Source organism: Euprymna scolopes, chromosome 36, assembly GCF_053919585.1.
Source record: "Euprymna scolopes isolate OS-2025 chromosome 36, ASM5391958v1, whole genome shotgun sequence".
Taxonomy (NCBI): Eukaryota; Metazoa; Mollusca; class Cephalopoda; order Sepiida; family Sepiolidae; genus Euprymna; species Euprymna scolopes.
This window is the reverse complement of record NC_136517.1, coordinates 27,106,358-27,131,390: the sequence shown is the minus strand read 5'-3', so window position 1 is coordinate 27,131,390 and position 25,033 is coordinate 27,106,358. Positions and strand designations below refer to the sequence as shown.

The 25,033-nt window shown below is 37.8% G+C and overlaps 1 protein-coding gene across 2 annotated transcripts in view; it reads right to left on the bottom strand.

The window, feature by feature from the left end:
• The window catches only part of LOC145260217 (pancreatic triacylglycerol lipase-like), a 106,790-nt gene that overhangs the window by 1,596 nt on the left and 80,161 nt on the right, over positions 1 to 25,033 (bottom strand). For both annotated transcript variants that reach the window (XM_080118042.1, XM_080118043.1), the window contains exons 3-8: positions 22,814 to 22,976; positions 19,484 to 19,709; positions 9,684 to 9,944; positions 4,983 to 5,213; positions 3,517 to 3,622; positions 2,220 to 2,402 (exon numbers count right to left, since the gene is read on the bottom strand). In XM_080118042.1, the coding sequence (XP_079974168.1) occupies positions 2,220 to 2,402; positions 3,517 to 3,622; positions 4,983 to 5,213; positions 9,684 to 9,944; positions 19,484 to 19,709; positions 22,814 to 22,976 (1,170 nt within the window). The remainder of the gene's footprint in view (positions 1 to 2,219; positions 2,403 to 3,516; positions 3,623 to 4,982; positions 5,214 to 9,683; positions 9,945 to 19,483; positions 19,710 to 22,813; positions 22,977 to 25,033) is intronic.

Below are 25,033 nucleotides of genomic sequence, written 5' to 3'. Positions count from 1 at the left end.
TCACTTTTGAGGAAATTAAGGGAAGCTATAAAAATCAAGAGGCGTGGCAAGATCAGCAAAGGTAACCTCCTCCTGCAAGACAATGCTCCGGTCCACAACTCGCATATCGCCAGATCAGAAGCATGGGCGTGTGGTTATCAAATCTTTTCCATCCTCCTTACTCTCCTGACCTTGCACCCTCTGATTTTCACCTCTTCCCAGCCATGAAGTTATTTTTTAAAGGAAGGCGTTTCCCAGATGATGCAGCCTTGATTTCCGAAGGCACATCCTGGTTGGAGGATCAACCTTGGGTGTTCTACAAAAACGGTCTCCAGAGCTGCATCAAACGATGGGAGAAATGCATAACTCTGGGTGTTTCCTATGTAGAGAAAGACTAATAACTGTGCCAAGTTTCGTTGCTCTACTACTATGGCAAGTGGGTCAGGGGCATTACTTATTGCACACCCCTCGTACAGCTTTATTTCTAAACTTTTATTGAAAAAATCAATTCAGTAACTAGATTATGTAATAAAATTATTAAAATTATAAATTTATAAAATTTTTAATTCGGTAATTTGATTATGTAGCAAAGCTGCGATCTATTCAAAGTAGTTGCCTTCAGTCTCAGTTACCGCATAGATACGGGTCCGGAACTGGGAGCATGCATTTCCAACAAGCACCAGCAGGAGCTCAGCGAATATTCAGCAGATGGCGGCGATTAGGCTGGATTTGATATTGTGGGAGGTCATGTTCGTAATGTTCCCGACGTATGACCAAACAAAGTAATCCAGTGGGATCAGGTCAGGGGAGGAGAGGGACCAGTAAAAAAGTGTACAAAGTCGTAGCATTTTTGGACTTGTGGATTGGCACCGAGTTCTGCTGCAACACCCAGGGTCTGTTAGTGGCCCTCATTGCACCAGGAGATCACCACACTCTTCAGCACATCTGGGTACATTTTGGTGTTGACTTTTAAGCCGACTACGAAGATGCTGTAGCCCTCACTTGAAACCACACCAAAGACCATAACCACGGCCGAAAACTTTGTTTTCATCACCCTGAGCACATCCCTGTTATTTGTGGCAATCCACCGATGCATTTTGAGGGTGCTGGCAATGGTCCTGTTGGATCGGTAGAGAGCATGTACAGCGGTGCAACTCTGATCTCGCTTGTTGAACATTGTGTCACTTTCAGACATAATAAAAAGCTTCTATCGCTCTTAGGATTTGAGCACAACTGGCCAACTAGTAGATGATCTGCAACAAAATAAAAAGACGATTTTCATCAAACGGAAATGGAATCATGTCGTCTTTTCTAGGGCGACAATTTTATCGTTCCACCCTGTAAATACACTGGATAGCTTTGAACGTTTTAGTCATAGTTTTTCGTATTGATGCAAGAAGAGAGCTACGCTCTACTGATCCTCATTGGAATTATATTATCATTCTTTTACAATTCAAAGCTTCTCTGACTGAACTGATGCTGTCAATTTTAGCTTCGGACAACTACATTTGCAATTGAATGATTTTTCTGTTATCTACATTAGTTATTTCTGTTACCACACCTACTATTCTATTACAAGAATGGCTTTCAACTCAAGAGGGTACTTTTTTTTGTCCTCGCATTAAAGGTTGGCCTTGTGAATGACTTTTCCTTGATAAAAGTTAGGTAAACAAGGGAACATCTTCTGCAATGCCAGTAAGTATATAATACAAAAAGTTGTTATTTAAATCATATTCGAAGGAGGTGATTATGGTCAAGCAGTTAACAACATAGACCGACGACCCGTGTGTTCCAAGTTCGAATCCAGTTCATTCTACAAAATCATTTTCACTTAGGATGTTCGCAACCTTCACTTGGTCTCTCCCGTAAGTACCCGATGTCTTTCTAGAAAGGATTCTAATTAGAAAGATAGTCGGGATACCAATACCAACAGTAGAATCTTCAGATTCATATGATATGATGATGAACAGCTTTGTATGAAATTAAATTAAGCTAAATATAGCCCAACTTACTCACCGTTACTCCTACCCGATGCTTTTCTAGAAATAATTCTGACTAGAAAAATATCGGGGAAACCAATGCTAAAATAGAATCTTCAAATTCATATGATATAATGATAACTTTCTTTGCATGAAACTAAATTAAACTAAATATAGCCCACATTACCCACCTTTAATCATACCTGATGCCTTTATAGAATCTCTGGATTCATACGATATGAACCCATGTTTGTGACTTACAGTTTCTGTGTGGTTCCTGCAAAGACTGTTAATGATTCCAATTCCCACTCATCGTTGAACAGAAAACCAATCAGGCTATCTGTCTCAACATATTTGACTTCCACGCTCTTCAGTTCTCCGATGTTCACCCGGCCCTTCATGGAAGTGACGAAATGGTCATGGGGGGTCAGCAATTTGTTGTGGCTGAAAGAAAGTAAAAAGGAGTATTTTTAAGTTTAGCGTAAAAAGATGCAATTTAAAGCTGTGTGGTCGGATCTCCCATGCTAAGGTCAAGCAACTGACCTCTGACTTCCTTGGAAACTGTGGCTCGTGATGTCTAGTCGACCAGGAGACCTCCACATTGAATTCTCAACGCCTCTGTGTAGAATTCTGCTGAAAATCAAAAACAAGCTTGCATGCGCCGAAAAGAAAGACAGACAAATCAGGGTTTCTATCTACTAAAAATTAATTTCACAAAAGTTACAGGTCTCTTTTTACATATGTACAACGTCCAGTCGTTAAAACATTTCAAGTTTCACAAATCTCTTTCTTCTGCTCACTGGACTACTAGTCAGAATGGTGGAGAGGGTGGGGGGGGTCAGGCGTCAGGAGCTGTTTCTTCTGAGATTTCGGCGCAAAATCTGTCTGATTCGAGCAGGTATTTGCTTTTTATAGGAAGGTCACAGGTTGAGATTTGGCGATTCACCCAACCAATCAGCGATACGTTTCCTGGAGAATCCCCAGATACATTATGTGTGTGCAGTTCAGCAATAGTCTCGAGTTTTATAAATCTGGGACCAAAATGAAATCATCTTCACACGACCTGGGAGGTCAACCCTTGTCAATTTCCTTGCTTAGAACCCATGACACCTGGGCTGGTGTTCACCAGGCCAGACGATTATTCTAATATTTCCTTTCAAACAATAAAATATATATCTGGCTTTAACAATAAAAGAAATATATATCTATATATTTTAATTGAAATATTTTTGATATTTGCCGTTGTCCGGGATTCAATTAAACAATCTTAGCATATTTACCCGGTTTTTCTCAGGTCTCATGTGGGTCTCAATCTCCCTAATGGGGAGCAAATCGCTCCCTCAAGACGATCACGTTACAGTTGAAATATGACATAGGAGTGACAAACAGACCAACACACATAGCCTGTTACAATGATGCCTGAGCAAAGCGTGGCAAATGCTCGACTGAGCTTTAATCTATGCCCCCTCCTTGAAAAATACATTCGTAACAAATACTCATCTAGCTACAATATTATAGGCAGTTTATATTTATTTCTTGTCTTTTCTCTTTGACTTACCCAGTGATGTCTATCGATTCTGACTTTCCATTCGTTCCGTGAAGGGTTAAATAAATGAAACCATTGATTGTGGTCAGACCGGAAATGTTCACCTGATAATGGTAGGCTGAAAAGATAAAAAAACAAAACAAAAAAAAAGCAGTGTTGATCAGACTAAACGTCAACGTGCTGACTACCATATCCCGTGTTTTGTTTTTAGATTTATAGTTACCTAACATATTTTCCTGATATATATATATATATATATATATACATATATATATATGCGTGTGTGTGTGTTACCTAATATATTTTCCTGTTATATATATATATATATATATATATATATATATATATATGACTGGTCAGCTTCTCAAGTTTCTTTCTGTCTCCATCAAACTCTGAACATTAACTCTAACTAATTTCCACGTATCTCAAAAAGACCATCTTCTCCCTCTAAATAATGTCATTAGTATACGTCATTAAGATAATCACCTGATGTTTTTACATGTCATTATTATCTAAGTTGTCAACTAAATTATGATAACATTTTTAAGTTCACATTTCTGATAACTATTAAATCTAAATAAATATCAAAATATTTTGTTTATTCGAAAACATATTTTAGCTGACAAAGCTTTTGGGGTTGAATAATCATAATAATCGTTGATCAGCAAACGTTTCGACGTTGCCCGGTTAATATCTAACAAAAGTGAGATACACATCTCAAGATGAATTACTGCAGCCACCCACTAATAAGGGACGATCATTCTCTTCTCTGCATACCTTCCTCAAACTGGCTTTATTTTTAATGGCATTACATGACGAAACTCCAATCCCTGGTTACACCCTGTAAAATATTCAGAGCAAGAACTCGTATGAGATCTTACAACTACTACAAAGAACTTTTCTTTCTTCCTCTGTGTGACTAAAATCAAACGGAACATCCATAAACAGGAGTTGTTTCCTAGAATTTTCCATCTGTGGAAACTGCTTAACATCGGTAGTTTCAAATTCAATCTTAACAAATACTTGTCAAGCCGTCCTCTGAACTGAAAAAATCCTACTGTTCCATTCATTGTTTTAATCCTCTCATGATGTTATTCGCCGTCAATCTGGCAATTTCATTAACACTTATTCTAGAATTACATTTGAGCCTTAATAAGCAGAAACCTGATTAAAAAAAAACTGATATACGGCCTAATTACCATGGCATACTGGTTCTCGTTAAATCACCAAAGTTAAGCAACGTTGAGCTTGGTTAGCACCAGATGGGTGATTATTTAGAAATACCAGTTGTATGTAGGAATATGTCGAACCCTCTCAGCAACTACTGCAAAAACGTAACGTCGTCATCTCCCTTAATCGATATATACATCAAACTGGGTATCGTTCGTGAATTTTATCTTCCCAAGAAACTTTTTTCTTCGGAGACATCTGGTTCACCCCGCCTTCGATAAATGTGGTTGGACAAAAAAGAAACTTACCACAAAACGGTGCTGCATCGAATGTCTCCAACATGTGCCTTCCTCGCCCTAAGGCCTTGTCTGCGTGATAGCCCAACCGTCCTGTCGCAGAGTCGGTATGGACACATTTGCCCGAGTGCAAGTCCGCTTCTGAGTTGCACTCGTACGTCGTAAACGAACACGGGGTGTTTATCGACTCAACAAACAGGAATTCGGATCTCTTGTGACTGCACAGGAATGTCGTCTTCACACCTGAAAACAAAAGTAAAACAAGATTTTGTAGAACCTCGAAAAAATAGACCCCAGTATGGTCTGACTAGTTTGGTCGACTTGCTACTTTATTAGCGCCAAGACATGAGTAGAAATGAAATACCAGTCGAGGATCTATTCCAGACATTCAACCCGTAAAACATAATGTCTGACTAATTTTAAAGGGCCATAACTCTGGCGCTAAATGAAATACGAAGATCATTTTTTTCCATATCTTGTGGCACTATATGTACATACCTCGTGTTTTTTTCTTTCTTTTTTTTCGTTTGTTTTTACTTTGTATATTGAAAAAATAATTCAATTTGGGATATCTAATATGATATGAATTTCATAAAAATGCGATATATACAAAGTTTTAAATGGGTCTGACTAGTTTGGTCGACTTGCTACTTTATTAGCGCCAAGACATGAGTAGAAATGAAATACCAGTCGAGGATCTATTCCAGACATTCAACCCGATAGGTTATGGGCCAGTGAACTGGCCCTCCATCTGTCTGACTGGGGTATTCCACCTGGGTAAAACCTAGAAGGTCCACTCTTCCAGGCCTTGCCACCCAGCTTTCGGATAGAGTAAGTTCTTGATTTACTATCTGAGGTGCTCTGACCAGGGAAATGTCGACGGGCTTGTCCAGACAATTTTTGCTAGGCTAGAGTGCTCTTTCTTTATAGACTTGATTCTCTTCATCGTTTGACTTTGTGTCACACTTTTTGCGTGAGAAAGAAGTAAATAACTACTCTGACACTCCAAAAAGTGGATAGTTTGTAGTTAAAAAAAAGAAGTTTATTGATCATAATGAATTTAGAACATAAGTGGTTTGAATGTAGACTATATTTAGTTTTAAAGTTTTTTATACAACAGTACTAAAAATATTGCTTAAATTTCAGTTATTTTTTTAAGTGGTTCAAATGGTTTTAAGGGGGTACAAGTGCAAAGGATTTGTTTGACTTTAATTTCTTCCTAAAACTTTTTAAGCTTGAAATTTTAGCCATTTTCTAGAATCTATATCATGCAATGGACTTTTATTAAAATTGGAATTTATATTCTAGACATAGGGTTAAATAATTATATCTTGAATTTGATCTTTATAAGGCGACATAAAATGGTGCAAACAGTTCTATTTGGGAGTTAATTTTATCTCTCCTGGGACGGGTATTCTAGTGTTTATATAACAACAAGTGCATATCATTATATAGTTGTACTTATAAGATTCACTTAAAAGATAATTAATCGATTTTTACAAATTTTGGAACACAGCTTGACTGTCATTTGGACGGTTGGGTTTCGATCCTGGCTTGAGGCAGTTGTCTGTCTAGCCGCACTGATGAGCTGTGAAACAGCGAAATAGTACTGTATGTCGATGATTATATATATATATATATATATATATATATATATATATATATATATATATATATATATATGCATGGATCATCGTTTAACGATTAGATCACTGTGACTGACGTAAAGAACATCTACAATTAAAATGTTTAAATTCAACGTTATTGTAATGTTGTCATGCTAGCTAGAGATGGCTCGTGTTGCCAGGTTCGAATCTGTCGACTGGTGTTAGCCGTGACACCCTGCACTAAGGATTCCCGAAAGGATGAAGCACTAGTGTTTGTAGGTATGTAATTATTATAGTAAAAACATAATTATATATATATATATATATATATATATATATATATATAAACAACCACTGAAGAGGAGGATCAAACATAGACTTATTTTTAATTATGAACAAGGAAAGAATATGATTGAATACGGACGAAGCATCTGTCCGAGAAGTACAATAAAATGTATTCAACAACAATGATAAAAACAAAAACAAAAACAAAAAAAAAAAAAAAAACAGAAAAAAAAACAAAAAAAAAAAAAACTCGGATCCTCCTGCGATGAAAATGTTATTGAATAAAACACATACACTTTTATACCGCTCAAACGAAATCATTTTAAGTGATAGAGAGAATCGATGAAATCAAATAGCAAGTCAGACAACCATCTCAGTTATTCTCTGCATCCTGAAATGAATTTAAAAAGAAATCCTCCACTCTATAATAAGAAATCTATAAAAAGGGGATATTTTTTGCTGTAATTTGTATGGAGTATGTACATACATATATATATATATATATATATATATATATATATATATATATATATATATATATATATATATATGTGTGTGTGTGTGTGTGTGTGTGTGTGTGTGTTCCACACTAGAAAAATGTTACATCTATATATCTATAAAAGTGAAATTGTCTGTTTGTCTCTCTGTCTGTGTGTAGATTTCCCTGCCAAATAACTCTGTCAATTTTCAGTCTACAGACTCAGGATTTGACATAAGGAGTATTGAGATTTTGGAAAATCATTTTAATCGGTTTTCGGCCAGAAATTTGATTGTTAAGGGACCAATGTTCAACGATTTAACCTTTGAAAACTCTACAAAGCTTCTCCGCCAATTTTGGGTCTAGACTCTTGAAATTTTATATGTAGGTTTTTTGGACATGGATTGAACTTTTTAATTTATTTTGAACCCCAAACAATAAATGTTACGGGGTCAAAATTGGGATCAAAGTTTAAAAAATTTGACCTTTGTGATCTCTACGAAATTACTAAACATTTGAAATTTTACATAAAGTGTATTCAGACATAGGGCAAGCTTTTTAATCTGTTTTCGGCCGAAAATGTAGCTGTCAAGGGGTCAAAGGTCTAAAGATTTGACCTTCGCGGTCTCTAGCAAACTATTCAGCCAATTTTGGGTCTAAACATTTGAAATGTTACATAAAGGGTATTCAGACATGCAGCAAGCTTTTTAATCAGTTTTTGGGCGAAAATTTGGCTGACAAGAGGTCAAAGTTGAAAGACTTGACCAATTTTTGGTCTAAACACTTGAAATTTTAGATGTAAGTTACCTGGACATGAGTCAAACTTTTTAATATATATACATATGCACATAAAATTACGAACAGTACATAGGTCTCGAGCAAAGCCGGGCTGAACTGCTGTGACATAATTCAGAAAATCGTCCGCCACACACCGAAGATTACAGTCACTTTTAGACGCAGAAAGATATTAAGAAAGATCAGAACAAATTAGCTGCAATAACTGGATTTTTTCTATAATATAGTTTTTTTTAATTAATTTTTCTTCTGTAAATAAAATTAAATAAGCCCCATTGCCCGTGGCGCTTTGTAAATCCCATTGCTCAACATTTATTATAAGTCTGAAAAATGGTTATTATAAACGACGCAAACAGACAAAAAAATACTAGCTAGAACTTATTTTCGATTTCTGCATTTCTAAATACTTGTTATAAGCTTCCATACTTTTTAGTCCTTTTAAGCCTTTTTTCTTATGGAAATTGATCCAGATAAGATATGAAACCACTTGAAGTAAAGAGTTAAAAAGAATAAAAAATGATTATTGCAAAAACAGAAGATGTCTATTAATCTTGAAAAGACCAAGGTTGTAGGCAGGGGAAAACAGTGTGTGGGAGGAGAGTGCCACAACTTCTTTATTTCATGAGACTTACTATCGTCTTCCGTATTTCTTAGTACTTTTTCTAAGCTCCCATACTTCTCAATTCTTAATCTCAGCTTCCGTACTTTTTCTATACTTATTTGCTGCTTCCGTATTTCTTAATACTTTTTTTAAGCTCCCATACTTCTCAATTCTTATTCTCAGCTTCCGTACTTTTTCATACTTATTTGCTGATTCCGTATTTCTTGGTACTTTTTCTAAGCTCCCATACTTCTCAATTCTTATTCTCAGCTTCCGTACTTTTTCATAATTATTTGCGGCTTCCGTATTTCTTGGTACTTTTTCTAAGCTCCCATACTTCTCAATTCTTATTCTCAGCTTCCGTACTTTTTCATAATTATTTGCGGCTTCCGTATTTCTTGGTACTTTTTCTAAGCTCCCATACTTCTCAATTCTTATTCTCAGCTTCCGTACTTTTTCATAATTATTTGCGGCTTCCGTATTTCTTGGTACTTTTTCTAAGCTCCCATACTTCTCAATTCTTATTCTCAGCTTCCGTACTTTTTCATAATTATTTGCGGCTTCCGTATTTCTTGGTACTTTTTCTAAGCTCCCATACTTCTCAATTCTTATTCTCAGCTTCCGTACTTTTTCATACTTATTTGCGGTTTCCGTATTTCTTAATACTTTTTCTAAGCTCCCATACTCGTCAATTCTTATTCTCAGCTTCCGTACTTTTTCATAATCAATTGCTGCTTTCGTATTTCTTAGTATTTCTTATGAGCTTCCGTATTTCTTAGTATATATTCTAAGCTTCTTGGTACTTCTGAGCTTCCACACTTCTCAATTCTTATTCACGTTTTCATACTTTTTAAACAAAAGAAGGTTTTCTTTCAGCAAAGCAAAAAAAAAAAAAAAAATGGTTTACAAAATCAAAAAGAAAATCTAAAACTGCCTGGGTCACTTACTCTCTTTTAGGGTTATGTTGTTCAGCCATCCGACGATTCCACCGACAATTGTAGCCGGGAACTTGTTGTGTGGACAACCCGGCTGGAATTTCCCACCGTTCGGGAAAAAGTCGATATGTCCAATGGATTGTCGCATCCCGAGTCCAAAATCGAGGGCAGTGCCGGAATCAGTGTGAATTGCGTCCACGAACGTAGCATCAGTGGGATCCAAGCGGACAGCTGTATCAGTCGACTCAAAATACGGACCACTTGGATCCAAAGCTTAAAAACAAAAGAAAATATGCGTCCATTAATTCTATATCTTTGGAGATAAAAAGACTATAGACAAACGTCGGCGTGACAAACTGAGACACAAAAACCCACCCCCATCACAAATAATGTCACTCACGGAATCGCCAATAAAAGTCAGAATTCTTTATGCAATCTAATTTATATTTGGTAACAATAAAGCTCAATCCCAGAATAAATTAATGTCTTTTGAGGGTCTTTTATTGTTCTTGTATGCTGCCGCTGCTTCACTTCGTTATCGCCGTTTCGTCTAGTGGATGCTCCGTTTTCCTCGCCTGTTCTCGTTTACTCTGACCGTGATCCCTCATCAGTGGTGCTAGATAATTAAAAGTTATTTTTTCACCCAGAAAGCAATACAGTGACGTTCATTAAATGTTTCTAAGATTTTATTTCTGAAAAGAATTGGCTCTCACAAGAGAGAGAGAGAGAGAGAGAGAGAGAGAGAGAGAGAGAGAGAGAGAGAGAGAGAGAGAGATACAGACAGACAGACAGACAGACAGACAAAGAAAAATGAGAGAATTTAGTGAACGCGTCTATTCAAATGAGTGGTATTCTAGAAGTGGTTATTCACTCTTGGCGATATTCAAAATATCCACATGGCATCATTCGCGAACTGCATCGTGCAATGTTCCTTAATAAACACGCATTCTTTGATGTCTTTAATCAGTTCCCATCGACAAACTAATCTGAAAACTATTTTCTCTCAACTCGACAAAACGTGACGTCATTACCTTACTTTCCTCTTAATGCCTCATTGTGAGTACTGCGTTTGACATCTTTGTGTTTTAATCCTACATCACTAATCAATGATTTCATCTCTAGGAATGGTTTCTGTTTTACGAGTCCCGTGTCACCATAACTGGCACTCAGTTCTCACCCATGTAAAAGTTTATACTAGCTGAGTCATTCGCTACTGAAATAGGATCTGTAATCAGCCATGAACGTAAAACATTCTTCTTTGCTTTATAACTGTTTAATCATATGCGTTTCATCAGTGGAAGGCGTGATCCGGAATGAGCTTTATCAAGCTTTTCGAATCTTAACACCCCTCAGATTTTTATTTGAGGATCATCTAAGAAAGAATGCTTATCAAAGCAATCTCCAGGAACCGAGGAGAGCCATTATAGCCCAAATCAAAGCAATGCCAAGAGAGAAAAGTCTTCGTATTTTCTAGCTCGTAAGGGAAGAGTTCGACACAGGATCAGTTCTTAGTATTAGAAAAATCCAGCCCCACCACCACCACAAAAGGAATTTTGGACTGGAACAATTACAAAAATTACCTTAGCTTAGAAGAATTTTTCTATTGGCTGTGGATTGAAAAGATGAAAGTATCACAACAGATACTACAATTTATTCCGAGCCTGAAGGCCAAGGAACGTATCAAAATTAGTTACATTTTTACACGTTACATCAAAGTTTGCTTATCGTTGTATATATTATATTGTGTAGATATAAAGCCGAAAAAAACTTCAAACTGCAAACGTAATCGACAAAATTTATGTCTTATCTCATCATCTAAATAAAGAATACTTAAAATAGTAAATTATTTTTCAACACTTAACAATTACCGGCCGGTTGGTTGTGTCTTAAATTTCTAATAAGCTTTAATTATACAGGGTGAACGAAAAGAATACCAAGCACGGAATCGTAAATAAAATATACAATCCCTTTTGCAATCAACATACTTGATACAAATAAATTTTAGTGTTTCACTAACTGCATGAATATAAAAAATGCTTAACTTCCGATTGCTAATTGCCCGGAAGCAGAAAATAAGTATGAAAAAGTACGGAAGCTGAGAATAAGAATTGAGAAGTATGGGAGCTTCGAAAAAGTATTATGAATCGCTAAAGACCCACATTAACGAATACAACATTTTAAAAAGTCCGTCCGCGTATTAGTTTGGTTTGGTTGTTTTATTCAACATTTTTCGGGTTGTTTAATGCTGGATCTGGTAATTTTGGAAAATACTTTTATGCTTGTATTCTTTATATCTTCAAATATTGTTAGATATTGCCAGGACAACACCTGGACAACGCCGGGTAACCTGGTCGAAATAAATCAATTAAATTTTGGAAAATGTGTGTTTACAGCTTGAAATGTTTATTCAGGAATATAAACAAAAATTAGATAAACAAAGTCGATTTAGAAATTTTAAAATAGATTTAGAATTTGATTAGAAGTAAACAAATTTAGGCTTACGTGAGAGATCACCTGTTTTGTTCTCTTTAACACGTGATCGGGGTTTGCTGACGCAACAGTAAGTTAGCAGATATCAAACTAATGAGTTGACGAGAACCACGTTAGCAAGCAGACGTGCGGACGCTTCTGTTGGAAGCGGACAGAGAACCGGAAAATTGTAGAAAGAGACTCAGCGTGCCAAAACTCCAAAGACGAATAAAACCCATGTAAATATAACTCGTTGTTATGCCGTTCTTTTTGGAGTTTGGACAAATAAGAAAGTATGTGATTCTCTTCGTCTGAGATAAACAGATTTTTATCGTTTGAGTGTAAAAAGCTGTCTAAGGCAGTTCATGAGTCACGTTTGTAAGTACGTGTATTTGTAAAGAAGCGTCCGCATACACAACGAACATTTTATATACACACAGGACAATAGATATTTCTACACTCTGTATACATACATCTGTTATTAATACCACTAGACCGTACACGAATTTAGACATTATTTATATATATATATATATATATGTGTGTGTGAAGGGTATATATATATATATGTGAAGGGTATATATATATATATATATATATATATATATATATATATATATATATATATATACCCTTCGTGGGTAACCATAGTCTGTAAAAGACTGAGGAAGCCCTCCATATATATATATATATATATATATATATATATATATATATATATATATATAATGTCCCTGACCCACCTCCAGTTGTCTGATCTAGCTGAAATTTGGCATGTGCAATGATTTATATCTCTACGGGTTACGTGGCAAACTATAGCTCTGAACTAATTGTGGTTTCTGTTTTACAGGTCTTTGAACTTAGTCAGGTGTGAAATGGAGCCTGTTGAATGCCGAGCAGTGATCCGGTTTTTGCATTTGAAAGGACGCACACAACAGGAGACTTGATGAAATGAAAGAGACTGATGGTGATAATGCCCCATCATATGACCTTGTAAAACGCTGGCATCGTGAATTCAAACATGGCCGGAAGTCTGTAGAAACAGCTCCCAGATCTGGTCGCCCCCCCCTCCTTCTGATGAGGCATCTGTCCATCAAGTTGAGGCTGCCAAGCCCAAAATGTCAAGATTAGTACAGGGTCTGTGGAAACTATCATTCATGACCATTTGCATATGCATAAGGTGTCTTCCAGATGGATTCCCAGGTTGCTTACACCATTCCAGAAGCGAGAACGCGTCGAGTGCTCGAGGATGCATTTGGAGATTTGCTAAGAAGATGAGTCAAAGTTTTTCAAAAGACTGATTACACAGGATGAAACCTGGGTCCATCACTATGATCCAGAGACCAAAGCTCAGTCAATGCAGTGGAAGCACTTGGACTCACCACCTCCAAAGGAGGCAAGGGCGCAGCCCTCCGCTGGCAAGGTCATACTCGCAGTCTTCTGGGACCAGGACGGAGTAGTGATGACAGATTTCCTGGCAAAGGGTACCACAATTACAGGAGCCTATTATGCTTAACTTTTGAAAAGTTAAAGGAAAAAGCAATAACACCAATGTTTGGTGGATTTTAGGCCAGGAAGCCAATGTGTTAAATTGTCAAAAGATTATTTGTCAATCTAGTCTAGGGATAAAATCATATTGGTTAGCCATTTACTAAAAGCCAACACCAACGGATTCCAAATAATAATAAAAACAAAAATCTTTCATGTCGCGACCTACATTTTTAGAATGTTGACGTCACACTGTGCACGAGTGCTTATTAAATTTTCAAATAAGTGTCAGTCATAAAATCTGTGTGGAGTTTTATTCCCTGAGAATGGGCAGTCCTTTCACGAAAAAAAAAAAAAATGCTAATTGTACTTTTTGTTGTGGCTGACAGCGCTAGGATTTGTAAAGATCGTGTAAAAAAGAATAATCAGTCGAACGCGGTCCGACTGCCTTAAAGTACAAGCTTTAAAAACAAACAAGAACAACAACAAAAAAATTACATATCATCCTAAATCCCGTACCTGCGTGTAATATTTATTTTTTTACCTTCAGAATAGGAGAGCGAACTTCATAATGTAGAGCAAAATAAATCCAAGGAAGATAACTCGTATAATTATCCCATCCTACAAACCTAATGTTATTTGATCAACACTTTTTCTTTTGTCTTACTGAGTTAAGTTATCTTATCCCGTTTTTTTTTCAATTGTGTTTTACTTTGATTCTCTAGACAAAACAATTTCTTGCTTTACATTTGTGTGTTACCCTTTCTCATTTTACGGCACAAAACTGTTCCTATTTACAATGCCTCCCCACGGGACAGAGTTAGACACCAGCGTCGTTTTTTAACGTGGAGAAAAGGTACAAAAATAAAAATTGTCTCAGTCGTGAAGGATTTCTCCTCCACTGACAGAGACAAGAAATTGAAGTGCAGCATCTGAAGAACAGATACTACACTTTGAGGTATTTATTTGCTCCCCCACTGAGCAAATTAGGCACAAGGCCGATTTTAATGTGAGGAGTGAAGAGGAAATGGGGACCAACTCCCCGGGGAGTAGGGGAGCTGGATAGTGACAATTGGTATGAAGGGTTGCCCCTACATTGACCAAGGTCTTATATGTGGGGTAGCCCCCACATATGGTCTTTGCTTGCAGTACCTGCCGAAACAGATACTACACTTTCATAAATAAAAGCTGTTGAATCGGAGCGACAGCGTTTGATGAAACTGAACAACAACTGCTTATATTAATTGAACAATTTAACCTAGGTAAGTAATAAAGAATTATATACAAAATAGTTAACGGTAAACATACATAATGAGGTTTCGCGTGAATTTATTATTTGTCGAAAAGTGTTCTGTTAACGGATACTGTGCTGTACTGAAGCGACACTCACTCTACACGGGTTGAACCGGTTTCCTCAAAAGGAAGAAGTTTATTGGGAGTATGAAATTCACAAGCGGTCCCCAGTCGCATGTATATCCTCGGAGATAACAACGTTAGGTTTTTGCAGTTCTTATGTGGAAATGTCGACGTCCTCCTACATACAGCGCCTGCTATTACTAAATGGTCACCCATCTGGTACTGACTGAGCTCGAGGTTGCATAATTTCGATAATCCAACGAGAACCAGTGTACTAACGTGTTAACGGATGCACGCGATATTGCTCTCAACATCATTTCCTGTCATAATGCAATGAACCGTTAACCAACGTTTATTGTAATACTGAACATTGAAAGAGTATAATCACAACACACTAGTTATTGTTATATCACTGAAGTTAAGCAACACTGAGCTTGGTCATTACTAGGTGGGTACTATTTGAGAATATCAAGTGCTGTATGTAGGATGCTGACGAAAACTCCCTGCAAAAAATACTAAAAATAGTAATAATCCTAAACGAGACATATATGCGACTGAGGATCTCCTGTGAATGTGATATTTGTAGGAAGCCGACACCAGGTACCACGTACTAAACATTTTAGTTTATATGGCTTGGATTCACGTGGCACATAAACGAGCAGTGATTAGGTATATCTTTTGGCGTCCTTTAAAGGGACAATGAAAACAACCACTCTGACCAATCTATGACTGCCTTATGAATTCACAGAGTTTTCTGGGTTCAAGTACATCCGAAAAATCAATATTCACAATGTGGAATAGTTAGCCCATTCAAACAAGACAGATTATTAAGGGAAGTTCTTTCACGATTTCTTCATTATTTATGCCCTAACTCAGGTTAATCACGAACCCACCTGTGTGCCCGACACTAATGGTCAGTGTGCAAGTCTCCTAGACCTTTTTCTCACAACTTACCCCGAGCTATGTTCATTTTCCGTTCTGTTCCCACTGGAATTTTCCGAGCACTCGATTGCCTCAGTTAAGATAAAAACAAAACGTAATAAGTCTTCCAACATAGCTCTCCAACGTACAGTATATCGATACTCTATGGCTGATTGAGATAGCTTTCGTACATTTATATCAGATCTATCCCTGCGTTTCATGTTTAAAAAGAACGTGTCTTTTATAGTATTAGACCTGGCGGAATAGTTAATTGTAGGTGTAGACCGCTCCATACCCTCCAAAACATTCCAACACACGCTTAATAGCTAGCCGTGGTTCTCTCCAGAATTTGCTGCAGCCATTGCGCACAGAAATCACTATTTCCATTGCTTCCAACAAAATAGATGTACTGAGACTAAAGCCACCTTCAGAACTTTTTTTTTACACAGGCATCACCACATTATCAAGGCCAAGAGGCCACTCAAGGATAAGGGTTAAAGAGTGTACAGTAGAAATTGGACAATATAGTAATCATTAGTAATAAAAATTCGGTAAATATGATAACTTATATGGAACGGCTCATCAAGAACTTATTTACGTTAGACTTGAAGACAACCATATTATAGTCAGCAGGAAAGCAGGAAAACGGAAGACAATTCCACAGGCGTGCAGTTCTAAGAAAGAAGCTTTGTTCATGGAATCTACGTTTAGGTTTAGGCACAGATAAAGAGTGGGGGGAATTATTGATAGTGTTTTCAGCTAGACGAGTGTTTCTTGTGAAAGTTAGGCGAGGGGGGACCATAGACTGAAGCTCAGTCGAACACTTTCCATGAAAATAAAGATACATCAGAGACAAACTCGCAACATCTCTTCTGTGAGATAGAGGTTGCTAGGAAAAGAAAAGGACATCTCCTACGAGGCTACGAAGTCTATTTTGAACTCTATCAAGGCAGGACAAGTCCTTTCTAGCAGTTCCTGCCCAGATGTGGAAACAGTATTCCATCCTTGGACGTACCTGGCTCTTATATAGATAGAGAATTGCATCAGCAGTGAGATATCTACTGGATCGATAGAAAGATCTCACCATTTTTCCAACGGCCTTGGCAACAGATTTGATGTACGTTCCATTTAAGATCAGGAGTAATGGTCAAGCCCATTAAAAGAGTAATAAAGAACGCGAGATAGCTGTATGCTGTCCAAGTTCAAAGTAGCTGACAGCGGCTTGGTTTCAACCAATTTTGGCAAATAACAAACAGGGTCCTGAATAAAAGTGTGTTCCTTCTCCCAACCATCATCAATGGACCTGAGATAATTTCATTCATATCAGAGAAAGCCAAACTGTTTGCCAAAAATTTTGCAGCTAATTCTAGCCTACGCGATCAGCTCCCCCGCCCCCGTATTTCTTCCTGTGTCTGAAAACACGCTATGCGGCATACAAATATCTGTCCGTGATCTTGCCAAACTAATAAAAAATCTCGTTTCCAGTAAAGCACTGGTCCTGGTGGTATTCCTATTATAGTGCTCAAAAAGCTTCAACCAGAACTAGCTCCCATACTTACAAAGCTGTTTAAGCGTTGTCTTATGAAGAATTACTTCCCAACACCCTGAAAAACCTCATCAGTATGTCTCGTATTTAAAAATTCAGTTGATCGCCCATCTCCTTCTCAATATAGAATAATCAGTCCCCTGTGCGTCATGAGTAAGTTGCTGGAATCTGTTAAAATAGAAGAAGTAGTCAACCGTCTCAGCAAAAATAACCTCTTCAGTGACACGCAACGTGATTTCCGTTCTGCTAAATCTCCAACAGATGTGCTAACAATTATATCTCACCGGATTAATGAATCTCTCGACGGAGGCTTCCTTTCTAGGGCAATTGTTCTTGACATATTAAAGGCCTTTGATAGGGTATGGTATAAAGGTCTACTCCACAAAATTTCCAGCTACGGTATAGCTAAAAATGTCTTCTCAATTATTAAATTATTTCTCTCTGATAGGTTCATAAGAGTAGTGGTTGATGAGCAGAAATCAGAAGCTCACAGTATTAATGCTGGAGTTCCGTAGGAGTCAATCGTGGGCCCAACCCTCTTCCTGATCTACATCAATGATCTTCCAAATCACACTCTAAGATCATTCGTAGACATTTATGCTGACGATACTACCGTCTATGGCAACACTTCAACGGCCGTAAACAACCAAGTTCTCTTTGATTTTCTTTCCTCTGATCTTGATCACGTGGTACAACGAGGAAAAAAGTGGCTGGTTAATTTTAATACATCTAAAACCAAACTTCTATGTTTTCATCATCAACGCTCTGATCCCCGCCTGGCATCAATTGAAATTAATGGCTCTCATCTAACCCTTATCCTCGAGTGGCTTCCTGACATTGAAAAGTGGTGCCTCTTTTGCATAAACAAAAAAAATAATAATCAACACACACACACACACATGCACACACAAAACATCACTGTAGGAAATATACGATATAACTGAAGAAGGGAGGTGAACACATCAATGGAAACATCGTAAAGAGAAAAATGTCAAAGGGTTACAAACGAGGGCTGTGCTTGAAAGTTTGAGTGACACCTTAAAGTCAGAGGTGATGCAAGACGGGGGCTGATAAACCATGTGTTTAATGAGGGTAGAGCAGAACACATGGTGTGGCCCGGTGTAGCGAGATGATCTATTCGTCTATCAATATGTCTCTGTCTGTCTGTCTGTCTGTCTCCCTCCATCTCGGTCTCGATCTATCTATCTTTATATCTCATAACATAATCGCGTGACGTCACGAACCCAAATGTATATATAAGGATTAATATCGGAAAGAAGAGCAGGAGAGGAAAGAAGGAAGAGAGAGAAGAAACATAAACCGCCGCTGAGCAATGACGGTCGGTGAACACGTTTTTTTCTTCTTTTTTTTTACACGGTGGTCACCACTTATCAAGGCCCGGAAGCCACTCAGGGATAAGGTTTATTGCAAGTATAGTACGTGAGACTGCTCTCCCCTCCTCTCTCTCTCTCTCTTTCTTTCTTACTCCCCCTCCAAAAATCGAACTTTTTAAAAATGGTCGCCGTCACATTAAGATTTTGTACGGCATGACTTTTCTGGTGCGATGTATTGACAGACAGCACTTTGTTTGGATATGTGAAATAACAAAATAAATACCGTTTTTCTTCACCAAGAAACGTTGTGTTGACGTTATCACTTTTCTTCCCTAACCACAATGTCGACTTCCTGTGAAAAGTAACTACATAGTACGTTACATATCTATCTATCTATCTATCTATCTATCTATCTAATGCGGGTACAAGTAACCCATCGCTCTGATGTTTTCTGTAAATGTCTCTCTCTCTCTCTCTCTCTCTCTCTCTCTCTCTCTCTCCTTTTAAATAAATCTTCTCATAAATCAACATCGGCATTCGAGTAGTTGTGTATCGATAGACAAGCACGATACTGGGTTCGATGACGACAACACGGATGCATAATTATTTATGCACATATCACCAAGCGAAAATATAACATTGGTTAAGAATAATCCGAGGGGGGTGGGGAAACGTTATATGTGTAACTCCAGGCTCACCTGTGATTCTTTTGATCTGAACTTTTTCGCCCACATATCCGGCCACATGGGCGCCCATGCTGTGACCAATCAAATGGAATTGGAGGTTAGGCTCCCCAAATGCCTTACGAAGTGCCTTCAGCAAGAGGGAAATCTGGACACCGACGACCCGACCATTTGAACAGGCAGCCGGGTAGTTGACGAAAGAACCGTTCATCCAGTCGACTGACATGACATTAAAATCATCCTATTATAATTGAGATAAGAAGAAAAGATAAAAATATGGCAAACATCTATTAAAAATATACATTTAGTATCGATTTGTCTGAAACCGAGACTATGAAATACCTTCTACTAATTTTACTATAATTCTAATGTTCTAATGCCCCACTCGGGTTATTATGCTATTTTAGACTAATGTACCATCTTTCAGTGTTCAGTTCATGGGAGTAAGTATAGTATTTCTGATGCTCCTTGGCATTGCTTCCTCCTTAGTGGGTAGCATAGCATACGTTTTGGTGTCATGGGTTTATCCTCTCTGGCATTGCCTTTTGCTAGGTAATGTAGCATCTTACGTTTCTGAATTTTTAGATGAGGATTGGCTATTCTTCTTATTTAGAATCTTCGGAGTATTTTTTTTTCACCTTGATTATCAGTTTTGGTCGATGTAACCTCCGACCTTCTTCAGGTGTACCTTGTTGAACTTGAGAATGTTCCAATCGAACTCGGGAGTTTGAACGGAATTTTGATCTGAACTCTTTATTTACTTGTATTATTTATTTATTCAGTCCGTGAAGTAAACACCTTAAGACTTATATCCAGTCAGGTATGACGGAACAAGAGCATGCTACCCCCGTGAAGTAAATAAAGGGCTCCGTTCGAAATTCCGTCCAAATTCCCGAGTTCGACGGAAACATTCCCGAGTTCGACAACACACATCAAAAGAAGCTCGGAGGTTACATCGACCTCATCGTTATGAAAACGACACTCAATATAAGAACAATAGTCCGAAAGTTCCAAATAATACGAATGTAGTATCTGTTTTGTTGTCATGAGACATCACACCAAGCATTGCCTCCTCCTTTGAGTAAAGGTTAGTGTAATATATGTTTGTTCGTCATGATACTATCCTTCCAGGCATTACCTCCTCCTTATGTGGTAGTGTAGTATCTATGATCATAATGCCCTTTTCCTACACATTACTCTTTCTTTTGGTAGTTAGTGTAATGTCTGTTCTATTGTTATACAGCAATCAACCCAAATGTTGCTTCATTCTTTGAGGGATTATGTAGTATATGTTTTTTCGTCATGATGCTACTTTCCCAGACATTACATAATCCTTGAGAGTGCAGTATCGTACATGTTCGTTCATCAACATACTATTGTTAGATATTACCCGGGCAACGCGGAAAGATGTGTCGATCGACAGTTATTATGATTGTTATTAATATTTGTTAGAAAGAATGTTGTCTTAGCGAAATAAATATTTACAGATAAAATTATTTATGTTAAAATGTTTAAATAATAAGAGAATGTTATTTATTGAGATTGTCTGACTGACTCCCTCATCTTGGTTGTTATAGTCACAACGTTTCGGCCGTTTTGCCCTCCGGCCTTCATCAGGTGTTTCGTATCGAACTGGGGAACTGTTTGTTAGGAGTCTTGAACCCAACCCTTTATTATTATTACGGGGGTACCGTGTTCGAACTCCAGCTAGGCTCTGGGACATAGTTGCTGATTCTCTGTTTTGAATGTTACTTTTCACTGCCTTCGTTCAGGATTGAACTCAGCACCTTTGGGTAACTGTAAACTTTGATACAACGTCTAGGACCACTCGGCCATATGTTAATTTTTTTTTACACGGTGGTCACCACTTATCAAGGCCCGGGAGCCACTCAGGGATAAGGATTATTGCAAGTACAGTACGTTAGTGTGGAGATTTGATGAAATGTTTACTTAAGGGGGGGCGGTTCATTAGGAATTTGTTTACTAGAATGTTAGTTTTCATAACTAGCACAAACAAAAATGTTAACTTGGCGGAAAAGAATGTTAGAACATAAAATGACGTAAAATATAGGTATTAGTTAGTCAAGAGTTGGGAGTCAGAGTTAGCAGATCTAGTCTGAGAGAAAGACGGTCCACGTATCGTAATGGCTCCGAGTAGGGGAAAATGTCGATAGTAAAAATTTAGAGCCAGCGTTGCACTTTCCAATGGGGAAAACATTCGGAATAAAGCTGCTGTAAATACCACCAAGTCTTTAGGTCATACGAATCTTCGTTTGCAGTTTTTCCGGGGATCCGTCTAATGAAGACCAAAGATAGACCAGGTATGTTTCCCCATTGGCCGATGTAAACCCTCAGAGACTGTTAAATTGTTATATGCCCTGTTTAGACAATCAATAGACACATTCATATGTAGATGATGAATATCGACATGTAAATAATATAGATTCGTTTATACTCATATATACTCCCCGACAATATTACACCATCTCCTCAGGCTACCAAAAAATATGCGATAGGAGAGGGTACATATATAATGTAGTAAAACCATTCCGATTCTTATATATTCTTATCAATACTTTGTGATCTCGGAATTAATAATGGGACGATTCTAATACTTTTCCGATTCCGATACAATTAACGATTCTGTTCTAAATTCGTGATTTCAATCGAATCAACGCGTCCGATTCTAAAATCGTCGAATAACTTAATCGTTTTAAAAAGTAGACTTTCATTCGCTTGTTATATGTTGGGATGGTAGGGATGGGGGATTAAAAGCAATTTTCTTTTCAATTTCACGACCTTCTTAATGTTTATGTATTACTAGTGTGTGTGGGGGGAGGGCTTTGCCCGGGCGTAAAAGGCGCTTAAATATGATATTTTAATTTGTCTAGATTTCGTATATATTATTATAGTCGTGACTTAAAGTAAAAAAAAAAAAGAAGCATTTCGGTGCCATGATCTAGAATCGAAACCGAAGCAAAATTGTAGCATTCAAAGCTGGTGACGTTACTACTGTACCAACGGGAAATAATATATACGAAATCTGGGTCCAAACTTAGAACTTCCAGGTCGTAATTCCCCATCGTTACCCACTAGACTACCGTCACCCCCCTTGTTAAGTGACGATACGTTAGTATAAACTCTCTCTCTCTTTCTTTCTCTCTCTCTCTTTCTCTTTCTCTCTTTCTCTCTCTCTCTCTGTCTCTTTCTCTCTCTTGTGAACAGATAGGATCTGCATCCTAAGGCTGAATTCAATAGATTGCATTTGAACTCAACTTAAGCGATCACATAGTCTGCATCGATATCCATTGCACAAGCCAATATGAGCATCAACCATAGACTTACATGTTTGTAGAATTCTTCTACCAATCGATGAACCCATGGTTTGTCAGGGAAACTTCGATATCCGTGGATAATGATCTTCGTCTCCTGGGAACTATTAAATGAACTTTGACGTAGTTGGTCCTCGTCATGATAGTCAAGCAGAGTGAATTCTGACGGGGTTTCCCTGCACAAAAGAAATTAACAATAAATCATAATAAAACGTTATCCATAAAAGAGCACTGTAAAAACACATGTTAATTCAGTGGATCCTGACTGTTTTTTTTTTTGGTCCGCACCCCTCAAGAAATTCCCCTCAAACCTCGCACCACAAAAAATTTCTGAATTCATATTTAAATACATGTTATGATTAAATCTATTCACCCGTGTGTTTTATGGTCACTTAATAGCACATCTTAAGCCTGAAATGAAGACAAGAAGTACATTGCAAAAGAAAACAAAAAAACAAAAAAGTAACAAAAGCCAATTTTCGATCTAAACTTTTCTCGCACCCCTTGAAATATCGTCTCATCCCCCCACCTGGGGTTGCGAGCACCCCAGGTTGGAGACCCCTGTAGAGTCCATCGCAACAACAAAGGAAAGGATGACATTCGACTCGCATTTTCAGTTTTATCAAAAGCGTTTGCCATCTTTTAAGACGATCTCGTCACTTACGTGTCGCTTGCTGTTATTTTCTGACCATGTCACGAACACGTGCTGATTCCTCCTTCACTGGCCACGTGTGTCTTTTTATCCCTGGTGAAATATCACTTCGCGCAGCCGGCTTGGTCATTTGCATATGTTAGCTGTCACACAGCGGCTTTATTACACCATTTTTCGCAAAAAATTTTTTTCAGAGGGTAAAATCAAATACAAAAGCGTATACTAGATAGACGGAACACCCACGAAACTTTTGTCTAAAATGCCACATTAATAATTTAATTTTGTCCCAAATTAAGATTGATACTTCAATTTACACCCAAATACGTGGGCATACATACTTGCAGATAATACATAAAGGTAACTATTTGTAAATAAATACTTGTGTGTAAATACTTGCAGTTAGATACATAAAGTAACTAGAGGGTGGAACGATAAAGTTGTCGCCTTAAAGAAAACAACACTACAGCTTTATTTTAAAACTTTTCTTGAAAAAATCAATTCAGGTAACTTGATTATGTACTAGAACTGATATATATTCAATGTAGCCGCCTTCAGCTTCAATCACCGCCTCGATACGGGCCCGAAACTTGGAGCATACCTTTTCTACAAGCGCCGACAGGTGCTCAGCTAATACTCAACGGATTGATGCGATCATGCTGGCTTTGGTGTTGTGGGAGGTCATGTTGGTGATGTTCTTGACGTATGACTAAACGAGGTAGTTCAGCGGTTTCAGGTCGGGGGACGAGAGGGCCAATTAGAGAAGGGTACAAAGTCGTAGCACACCTGAAGCCAAGTTTGAGTCTATTTGGGCTTGTAGGCCGGCGCCGAATCCTGCTGCCACACCCAGAGTCTGCCAGCGGCCATCCGTTTGCAACAGAGGATTACCACACTCTTCAGCACATCCAGGTACACTTTGGTGTTGACTTTCGAGCTGACTTCGAAGATGTGAGGTGGCATGATGTGGCCCTCATTTGAAAGCACACCAAAGACCCTAACCGTGGCCGGAGACTTTTCATCACCCTGAGCACATCCCTGTTATTCGTGGCAATCCAGCGATGTATTTTGACGGTACTGGCAATGACCCTGTTGTCATAACTTGGATCGGTAGAGAGCATGAGCTGTACAGCGGCGCATCTCCGATCTTACTCGTTGAACAGTGTGCCACTTTCAGACATTATAGAAGGCTTCTATCACTCTTAGGATTTGTACACAATTAGCCAACTTTGCAACAAAAAAAAAAAAAAGAAGAAAAAAAGAAAACCGGTTTTCATCAAACGGAAATAGTATAATGTCGTCTTTCATAGGGCGACAATTTTATCGTTCCATCCTGTATTTGTAAATAAATACCCAAAGTTAACTATTTGTAGATAAAGAGTTGTAAATAAGCACATAAAAGTAACTATTTGTAGATAGATCATTGTAGCTAAATGCTCGTACATATATACAGAAAATTAGCTATTTATAAATAAAGAAGCTGTACATATCCGGCGTTGCCAGGTAAAAATATATTGTTCGGCAGCAGGATTAATCACATACTATTTAAGGTTCACCAAGTTGCTACGATTTTTTTAAAAGTTGAAC